This window comes from Medicago truncatula, chromosome 1 (assembly GCF_003473485.1).
Source record: "Medicago truncatula cultivar Jemalong A17 chromosome 1, MtrunA17r5.0-ANR, whole genome shotgun sequence".
Classification (NCBI taxonomy): Eukaryota; Viridiplantae; Streptophyta; class Magnoliopsida; order Fabales; family Fabaceae; genus Medicago; species Medicago truncatula.
In genome coordinates this window covers 20,012,644-20,023,390 of record NC_053042.1, presented here as the reverse complement: position 1 = coordinate 20,023,390, position 10,747 = coordinate 20,012,644, and the positions used below count along the sequence as shown (strand labels likewise).

The 10,747-nt window shown below is 34.4% G+C and overlaps 1 protein-coding gene across 1 annotated transcript; it reads left to right on the top strand.

Annotated features, from left to right (window-relative positions):
* The first annotated feature begins 252 nt into the window (after nucleotides 1-252).
* LOC25483251 (probable sodium/metabolite cotransporter BASS4, chloroplastic) lies at nucleotides 253-10,546 on the top strand. The gene is made up of 13 exons (XM_013611915.3): nucleotides 253-683; nucleotides 1,061-1,168; nucleotides 1,278-1,345; nucleotides 3,031-3,109; nucleotides 3,506-3,564; nucleotides 3,707-3,775; nucleotides 5,568-5,681; nucleotides 6,393-6,414; nucleotides 8,274-8,341; nucleotides 8,591-8,676; nucleotides 9,585-9,714; nucleotides 9,874-9,975; nucleotides 10,043-10,546. Exons 1-13 carry the CDS (start codon nucleotides 416-418, stop codon nucleotides 10,112-10,114), a joined length of 1,245 nt encoding a protein of 414 aa, XP_013467369.1. The 5' UTR covers nucleotides 253-415; the 3' UTR covers nucleotides 10,115-10,546.
* Nucleotides 10,547-10,747: the final 201 nt, after the last annotated feature.

Here is a 10,747-nt window from a genome sequence, read left to right as displayed (position 1 = left end):
TATGTGACATGCCACGTCAACGTCACGTGGCATAAGTTGCACAGTCAGCAAATGCTACGTGGTAAAAACCATACCACTTCAACGTTTTAGTGGGGCCAGAGACCTTTTTCAAACAAAAAAAGTTTACATGGATATTTTTTAAATTGTTTTATTTACGGGAACGAAAATCATATTTAAACCTTATTATTATTATTATTATTGTTGTTGTTGTTGTTGTTGCAGTCATTTTCCTTCAAATTAATTAAAAATTTGGTTGGTTCCCACTCGACCACAAATCAAAATTTGCTCATCGTTCCCACCAACCAATGCCATCATCATACTACCAATCATTTCGCGTCTGTACTGTCATGTCTGTCAACTAGCAATTGTTGCCATTACAGTCTGCCTAGTTCAGCCACCGCACTCGACGGAGGTCATGGCGGGAACCACCGCCCATTTACTCATCCTCACGCCACATTCATCCTCATTCCCTCGTCCAAACCCTCTATTTCTCCCTTCTTCCCGCCCTCGTCATCTTCCCTCCGCCGTTAAATCCCTCACTCTACGCCATCGCCCCACTCCCTTCAGACCATGTGCTCAATCCAATCAGTTAGATGGTAGTGGTAGTGGAAGCAAAGAGTCAAAAGGATTGAGCTGGGTTGAACCCATTTTGAGCTTTGCTAGGGGCAATGTCTTACCTCTAGGTGCCTCTCTCTCTATCCATGCTTTTCAAATTTTGTTCTCGTATATTTCTCGCTGCCCAATTGTACCAAATTAGTCTATGACATTTTCATACTCAGAACAAATTAGTATCACAATGAGTCAGGACTAATTTGGGGATTGGGATTCAGTGACTTTAGGGCGGGAAAGTCACGCTAACTTTCCCACTCTAAAGTCATTGAATCCCAATCCCTAATTTGGTATGATTTTTTGTCAATGGCTAAGTTGGGCAGCAAGATAATTGTGAAGACCAAATTGGATTGTTTACTCATTTGATTAATTTGTTCCTATTTTGTCATTTGATTATGTTATGAGGGATAACTTAACAGTGGTGTTTGTGTTCTTTTGAGGAAATTTGTAGCTCTGATTTCTGCGGTGACGTTAGGATTAACATGTCCTAGTCTTGGTTGCGCTGTTGACAAATATCATGTATCCAAAATTGGGCCGTTTGGAATTTTTGTTATCTCAGGTTAATATTGGAGCCTAATCTTTTGCATCTATTTGTTGTTGTTTTCATTTTATTACAACCTGGTATCTAAATGAATGTTCTGGGTTTTACCGCATGGTTTATCTTGTAGGGTTGGTGTTGCGAAGCGAAGAAATTGGTGCAGCTGTAGAAGCATGGCCTGTTGGACTCTTTGGGCTAGTATGTATCAACTTTCATTTTTTATTTATAGACCGCTTCACTACGGCTTTGTTTCAAAATGCTTGCCTAGATTTGATTGATGTGCCTGTGTTTGTATTCTAGTTGTTTAACTGGCGTGTTTCATGATGTTGCTTCAAATTTATGATCAGATTATAGGGTCCCTCTATTATGGACCTCTTTTTAAAGGGTCCAAGCATGGACCTCTCCAATACAATTGGCTATAGCCCGCTTCAATTTTGTTAACTTAGTTTTTTTATTCTGCTCCTTTCCACCGCTTCTTCTACATGTAGCGTGTCATCTACTCATCTTCGATGTAATCTCAGATCCAACCACTTTTCAGATTTTGATAAACCGTTTCATTGCTTAATATTATCTCGACTTTCTGTTGTCGAAGCTGTCTTGTATCAGTTAATAATATACACTATATTAGTAATCAGTTAATTATCTTAAATCTTTATCATATCTAAACACTTTCCGGATTTTGATAACCTGATTTCTGCTAAAAACTTTGCAAAATCAGATTTGGTAAAAACTCACAAAACTGATTTAGTACCTTCTATCTTAAATTAAATAAATATGCTATAGCCCTATTTAACCATGTCAAAACAAGATGAAAACTCATTTTAAACCCCGTCGAGCTTTTAAGTTGGAAAAGGCGAAGTAATGAATGGAGTGGAAATAGTGATACAAAGTAATTGGTGTAAAAGTAATCTACAAATCTTCATGAAAAATGATTTTTCATAACCGTGAGTATTAAAGCTTGAATCTCTAACTTAGGAAAATTAAAATGTGCATGTGTTAGGGTAGTGGCGAAGGGAGATAGAGGCAGTTGTGAAAGGGTTGTTCACCTGTATGAAGCAAAGGGGCGACATTTTTTTTTTTTTGTTTTTTGATTTTTTTATCAGCCGGTTAATTACCTAGTGTAGTAGGTTGAACTAAAAGGTCCATCGCTGAACCTTTTTGCAAAGGGTGCATATTAGGGGCTCCCCCAATTATATATACCGTATGTTTTATTCTTTACTTTTGTGGTCAAGAATAAAACTCTCGACTTGTAAGATTCAATTGTTGTATGCATGTATTAATCATTTTGTAATACAATTGCAACTACTAAGCTTTATCATGCTAGGTGGGTTTCACTGAGTCGCTGAATTGATACATATTAGTTTCCTAAAACACAGATTCTATGGAAATAGGAACATAGGGGGTGGTTTGTTTATATTACGGAAAGTTAAAGACTAGAATAAATAAACAAGATGGCTCGTTAGAGAGAGACACTCTATCTCAACAACAGATACAATACAAGCCTCTCACTCCTAAACTATCAGAATATTCACCCAGTATACATGATACATTGCTGCTCACAATATTATAAGTTTATAACTAACTCGCCTGCATGATCCATGAACCTCACTTTCTTATGCAACTCCCTACTTTCAGCATGTATGACTTCAAGATTCTTATTACGAACTTTGGGCCTTCTCTTTAAAACTTCCATCTCTTGGTTTCACATGACTATTGATCAATGGTTTTAAGATTTGGATACCTATCTAAACCATTGTTCTATCAAATATCGATTGTCTCTTTTGTTCTTTTATATTTGCATATGTTCAAAAACATTAACGTAAGCTTTTATTTTTTATTTTTAATGTCTGAATATGTAACATGCTCTTTTGTTCTTTTTGCAGGTATCTATTTTATTTCTTACACCATACTTTTCCAGGGCAATATTACAAATTCAGCTCCAACCCCAAGAATTTATTACAGGTTTAGCCATTTACATTCTACTCTAAGCATAAGTCAATGTTAGCCATTTACATAGTGCTTTTGTCATAGTGTTAGATTTCTTTGAGCTTGTGTACCCTCATTGATAAATTTCTGACCTTAGATCTTTTTAAATTGAAGAAATGGCATTTGAATTGTCCATCTCTCTATATCTTACCACCCTGCTACTGCCATGCTATCATAATTCTTGGAAAGATGGAAGCTAATTTCAGAACTTTTAACACCTAAAACAATATCTTTCTCTCTCAATTTTGATCTCATTTATTGCAAATATCCAACGGCTTATGGTCTTTAATTTATGCACTATTCCATCACAATTGCTCTCATAGTCACCAATTTTCATGCAATTCAAGATACATATTTTCTTGCTTTGTACAGGGTTAGCCATATTTTGCTGTATGCCAACTACATTATCAAGTGGTGTTGCACTTACCCAGGTAATCGTTATGTTTTCTTCTTTCGTCAGTTACTTTTTTCCTTTTCTGTTTTTATTTCTATTCCTATAAGTTTATATAGCTTATTTCTAGCACTTGCAATGCAGTTGGTTTTTATCTGAGTTTTGCCACTTTGATTCTGCAGCTTGCTGGAGCAAATACTGCACTGGCTCTTGCAATGACAGTAATATCTAACTTGTTAGGAATATTAATTGTGAGTCTTGAATAGTCTCTTATTTATCAATCATCTCAACTTTAAATTTGTTTTGCATTTTTTTGCAAAGTTCTTTTTGCAGAATAATCCTATGCTCTGATTAAGTTTTAGGAATTGAACGGAAAGAAAAACGTGAGAATCTATATTGATAGAAAATATTGGATCCTACAGAAAAACTTAAGAGTGGCTTGCTTAGGATCTTGGGAGTAAGAAGATGAAAGGAATCTTCTCGTAATCTTTGCGGTCATACTTTGCAACTAACACAACAATTCCTTATATAGAAAAACCAAGAGTTGTAACACATTTTAGGGAAATAATTCCTAATTAGATTAGTGTCTTACTTGATCAACTAGTGTTTGGATTTATGGACTTGAAAGTTGAAACACGACTCTAGGAATATCAGAAAAAACCTCTAACACTCCCTTATTACTCCGAAAGTTCGAGAGCTTCAAGTTTATCACAAAAGTAATAAAACACAATTGTTAGCAATTAGGATTCATCTGTATGAAGATACCTACTACTTGATCTTTGTATATGCAAAACTTTAGCTCAATATTTTTTACTTGAATGTTTGATATGATAAGATGAAATCTGACCTTGAGTATGCCTTGAATGATTATAAAATACAGGTTTCTTAGTCATTGCCATTAGGATTATGGAAACCAGGATTGTTTCCAAATGTACTAGACAATATTTTCAAACTTAAGCCAGTTAACAAACATCCAAACGTAACAGTAGCAGAGAAGGGTAAAAAAATCAAACTCAGATGACATATACTATACTGATTGCCCTTGCCCACCACGGTTACGTCTAATTTCAGCTTAATTCAGTAGGATTTTCACCATGTCAAGTACTCTTTACAACTTCTTTATCTTTTTCAGGCTTTACTATCGAGTATTATGTATGTAATCCACAGCCTCTTCAGGCTCATAGGTCAAGTATTCTTTCCTGAGGTAGCTCCTTTGAGCTTAGACACTTTGTCACATTCTCCAGCACAACTAGCTAGCTGACTATCTCTAAGTTTATAATAGAAGAGTGACAAATTTTTTGTGCGTGGCTCTTAAAACACTTAAAAGTAGATTATACTAGTAAAATGAGCTATAGTAAAATGAGCTAAGGAATCAGCTACAAACTGATAAAAAGTGGATTATACTAGTAAAATGAGCTAAGGAATCAGCTACAAACTGATAAGGATTGAATCATTTCCTTCCTCCGATCGATCAAATCAAACATTAGAGTTTTATACAGCTTGGAAACTGTTAGGAAAAACCTTTAGTATATTTGGCAGCTTTGTGGTACAATTTCCAGCTTTTCAAGCTAGGCTAACCACTATTAGAGTTTGAGAGTTATTTATACATGCACTTACCTTTGTGTTAGAGTATAATTATTTATATATGTGCTTATTAGGTTATTTTATACTATTGGGAAGAAACTATCTTTCTTTTATTGCTTTTTATTTATAGACACAGGGAGACTGAAAATAGCGAGTCAAACGTTCCTTTTTGTATTCTCATGATTTTCTTTAACAATTGGTACAAACAAGAGATTATGTCAGCATTTTGCATCAACCTTTTATACATGTCATATCTTCACATTAATAATGTTGTCTCTTTTCTCGTTTGTCATCAAGTTCCTATATTTCAACTGGTTTGGTTGTGATTTTATTTATCCTTTTTTTTTCTTCTATCTTTTTAAACAATGTGAAACTTTTAGTCTACATATTGTTTTTTCCATCTAATCTTATTATTGTTTTCGCTGTTGTATTTTATGACAATAGTTCATCTTCTTCTAGATTCCATTTTCCATCACAAAATTTGTAGCTAGTGGAGTTGGAGTGACTTTACCCACCAAGCAGTTATTTAAAAGTCTTGTTCTTACCATATTAATCCCCCTTATTTTGGGAAAGGTAATTGAGTTTTCTCTTTCACATATCTTTGATACATAATATGCTATTGTTTGAATACTTCAGAATATGTCCTCCTTCCATGAGCTTACTGCTAGGTTTCTTTATGTTTATGAGGTTGTTTCACTTTCTGAATTTGTAATTCTGATTTTTGCAACTATGATGTGGTTTGACTAAGATATATTGCATAATGAAATTATTTGTTTTTTTACTATCATGAGTCATCTCAAAAGTTAGGTTGTTTCATGAAAGTGTGTTAGTGGTTTTAAATCTAACACCCCACTTATGCAAGAACTCTTTGGGCTTAAAGTGTGAACAGCTTAAGCACAACACCCAAACCTTTTGATGAAATTCACACTTAGAAGAATGGGCCTGGGGTCCACAAGGAGCAAACTCTGAAATGTTTTTGATTTAAACTTTGATATCATGTCATGAGTAAAATGACTCTTCAAATATCCTACTTTGCCACTTTCTTCTTTCTTGATTGCATATATAGTTTTTGGTATTTCATCTTTTACTTGTTGACCAAATTGATTTAGTCGCATCATTTCATTTTATCAGAACTATATGGAGTTGTAAACCCTGGTTGTAGTATGCATTTCTGTATTTTTTTGTGAACAGTTTAAATTTTGTCTGAGGTCTGTACTCAAATTATTGTGTTACACTCAGTTCGTTAAAAGTATTTTAATATTTTTCATTGCTTTGAATGGGCAGGTTCTACGTGAATCTTTTAAAGGTGTGTCCTATTTTCTATGCTTGTTTGAGCAGTTTGTTTGTAACCTGTTTTGACAGAAAAAAAGCGATTCTCATTGTTATATGAAGAAATGATAAGTAGTGAAAATGAAATTACAATGCTGTTTTCTAGAAGTCTTTGTTGCAAAGCAGTATACAATAGTTATGGGCAAGTAATTTTGTATTTTTGTATTATTTGCTTCCATTTCACTTGTAATTATTTCCTCAAATTTGACCATTGTGTCAAGTGAAAGTTGGTTAACATAATCCCTCAATACTTAAGAACATAATACATAACAACTGATAAAATACAATAATCCATGTAATATAGATGTCAAGTGAAAGGTTATGTACTTTGTTATACTGTATAACTATAAAAGTTAAATGCACCTAATCTTAAAATTATGACCATAGAAGCCTCCTTAAAAATATGGAAGTGCTTGATGATAAATTTCAAAGAGAGATTGATAGGCTTGTTATTGTAGTTAAGAAGTTTGCTAATTAATTTGTTAATGGGTTAGTTAGTGGGTGTCTATGTTGTCAAACATGCCTCTATAGCAGGCTTTCACAGAGCGGTGGTGAGGTCCTGTGCAACACCTTCCACCAGTGAGCCACGTTCAACAGGTGTGGCGGTCGCAGCCGTAAATCACGTCAACATCACATTCTCGTTTGGGGCGCAATCCATGTTTGCGCATGTGATTAGGGTTCACAGGAGGAATCTCACAAACAAATACCCGTAATATTTAACCGATTTTTTAAGGGTATATTGGTCATTCCGAAGAGAGATTAAGTTGGTTAGTTTATTTGGCTGAGTTAGTAATAGAAATAATAAGGCATATGACCTATAAATAAGGAAGAGAGATTTGGGGTTTCACTTAGGTGCCATTGATCTTTGGTTTCTTTGTGTCTATATCTCTCTTAACCAATCATTCTCTCTCATCTAAATAATTTATTTTAATCATTCATCCATCATTCTGTCTCATCTAAAATACACTAAAGGCACCAGTTACATCAAAAGCCAATAGCACGTATAGGCTCGTGGCCTTTTAGGAATTGGGGAAGTCCAAAGTCTCTTGAATACTTTGGGATTTTTCACATTTTAAACTGGGATCTTCCCTTAATTCTTCTTCTAGACTAGTTGCTTTCTATTATAATGCTGCAAAAGAGAAAATCGTAGCGTATTCACTCATTCACTTTCACTTTTCCCCCTCGGCCTTATTCATATATATACAGTTATATAATCATCCTAGTGTCAGCGTGATGACTCCTCATCCCGTATATAGATATACAGTTAACTGCCTTAACGTAATCACTTTCTGGTGTAAGAGTCAAAAGAATGATAATATATGCATAAAGGAATGTTGGGAATGTGACATGCCTATATGCTACATTGCTGCTTCCTTGAGCTGATTAATTTTCTTTTCATGTGGAGTTGGTGAGTCAGATTTAGTACACTTTATTTTATATTTGATTAAATAGGGTAAGTTTCATAGTCAGTTACTATCGTGAACGTGATTATACGTTATCGCTTCCCTACTGCATGTGTATGTAAATATACCAGTCAGTGAAAGAACAAATTAGAATTGTTTGTGCTCGTGGAAAATATACCTTTGCCCCTGTTATTGGTAAACCTGTTTTATGTCTTTTTTTTGGGTATTCAGCTGACAGGTTTTTGCTGTGATTTTATTTGCCAGACATATACTAGTGGTCTAATTTTTTTTGCTCTTTATTTAAGGAATGTCTTGCTCTCCTTTGGTGTTATTTCTCTACTTTTCAATGCAATAATATGATATGTGTAAAATCAGTCAAAAAAATATATGATATTTGTAGAAACTATTTGTCTTGATGGAACTTGCGTTACAGATGTTGCTGACTTTGTTGACAGAAACCGTAAGCTTTTCTCAGGGATCAGTGCATTTTTCCTTAGCCTGGTAGGAATTTGCTTCCTTCTCTTGAATTATTATACTTAACTAAACTTTAAAAAAAAAAAAGATTTAAATGGTCTGTCGTTAAACATGAGTTGTAATAGGATATTATTATGTTGTTCGATCAATGTAGTCAAGTCTATGTAGTGGGAGAAGGTTTCGGTGGGTGCTGTTTGAATCATTATATTTGCTTCAGTATTTTATCATCAAGGTATTACTGGAAAATTATGGTTTAATCAAAATATTATCCTGCAGGTACCTTGGATACAAGTGAGCAAGTCAAGGTCGCTTCTGTTAATAGTGAAGCCCAAAGTTTTTCTTGTAGCTATTGGACTGGGAGCGTACGTCCAGCATGTTTGAGTTTGTTTACATTTTGGTTAACATCATGTGATAACGGCAATATGTTGTCATTAATTTTCAATTTATTAATTGTTTGTTTTGGAAGAATTAATTGAGTGGGAAAAAAAATTAACTATACTATGCATTTCATTCTACAACTAATAGTTTATCATTATGTGTGATGGTCTGTGTGCCTGGTGCTGTCATTTTCTACATACGGATCACGGCCACTCTAAAGTGGCACTCACTTTGGAGTCTAAAATAATTAATATCATCTGTTGATAAAGTAATTAATGATTGATATTAGAGGCACATCATACCAAATCACAAGTTTTTTGAAATAACAACTCTTTATTTGCTCACTTTATTATCTGCTTACTTCAGATGAGCCAAATCCTTTTCAATTACATACTATGTTCTAATTGCCTGTAAATGTTTAACTCTATTTTCATGGGGGTGATACTTGACCTATGGGGGTCTTTTGCACATGCATATTTAATCTTCTGATAACATTAAGTTTTGTTTAATAATACCCCGGTCTTTTCTTTGACGTAATTTACTACAGGATGCTATTCTTAGGATTGGCTATTTAGTTAGGTTAGTAAATCAGTTAGAAAGTTAAGAGGATAGTTAGCAAGTTTGCTCTGTACATAAGATCATTCATTGTATAATTTACATGTTATCAATTACAATGTTACCTTCAGATTTTGTGTTCTTTACATTTCATATATGCATATAATTTGGAGCCATGGCACCCTCTGATTACCAACATAATTTGTTAGAGAAAGTATTCGAGGGGACACTAGTATGCAATTTAATTGAACTAGTCACTGTGGATTCGTTGTTTTAATGGACATCCAGCATACATGGAGTTATGGTAACTAACACTGACTTTCGCGGTGCATTGCAGACTTCTTCATCTGACCTTATTGGTATTCAATAGCATTGCTGTCCGGAGTCTTTCAATTATCTCTGGTGGTGGAAAATCAACCTTTTCCCGTGAAGAAAATGCCAACGCACTCATACTAGTTGCAAGCCAGGTGAAAACTCAACCAGTTATTTATTACTTTATCAAGATCGATCACCTATGAAATTAGTTTCAGTTTGCGACATAAGAGGCACTTTCTGACAGAATCTAGCATGAAAAAGTTATCCTTCATTTGATCTTATCTCCAAACACATGTTTTCATATCTTTCAGAAAACATTACCAGTAATGGTAGCGGTTATAGAGCCACTTTGTGGTGCATTTGGAGAATCTGGGTTACTGGTTCTTCCTTGTATTGCAACACATCTAATCCAGGTGATTGATTTATATTTAACAGTTTCTTTTAATATCTCATCCTCATGCTAACCCGAAAACCTTGTAGATTATTGTGGACTCTTTTCTTGTCAACTTCATGCGTCGCAAAGACAATCCCGGTAATGTCAAGGTGGCTTAAGAGACGAAATATTAGTCAACGTCATCATTGATTGTCGTCTGTGGATTGATGATATGCTGGAATATCGTGAAACACATCAAGCTACACATGGATATAAGAGTGTTAACAATTTGCATGGCATTTCGTTTTCCACCATGAGTTGCCAAAATTAGTATGCTCTTGTACATTGTTCATTCTGGCAGTCCGTCCCAGCATATTGTTTCCGATCTTTATTTTCAGTCCGTCCCAGCATATAGTTGAATATAATGGATATGGTAGAAATAATCTCTGATTTCTATTCACTTATGGTGGATTTGTATTTATTTCTCTGTCCTTATACCAAGGCATCATGTAAGCAGTTCACCTGATGGAAGTTGGTTGATAGCATATTTGGACTGACATATTATTAGCTTTTCTGAAAAGCAATGTATATAAGTTCCTTTCATTGTTTCAGACTTTCAGTTTAATTAGATTTGAAGTTAAGTGAAATGAAGGCTAACTTACTCTCCCGCATCCAATCTTCATTGTACACGTTAATCCTTGTACCATCTTAGGATTTCTGCAGGGACTTCATAGCTCATAAAAAGTGGCAAATAATTAATTAAAATTCAACAAATTTGGATTAAAAAATATGTATATCTAAAAAATTCATAT

Excerpts from the sequence above, each read along its gene's own strand:
- LOC25483251 (XM_013611915.3), top strand. The coding sequence starts at position 416 with ATGGCGGGAACCACCGCCCATTTACTCATCCTCACGCCACATTCATCC. Across the intron at positions 3,565-3,706 it reads GTGGTGTTGCACTTACCCAG|CTTGCTGGAGCAAATACTGC; the intron begins GTAATCGTTATG and ends TTGATTCTGCAG. Across the intron at positions 6,415-8,273 it reads TCTACGTGAATCTTTTAAAG|ATGTTGCTGACTTTGTTGAC; the intron begins GTGTGTCCTATT and ends CTTGCGTTACAG.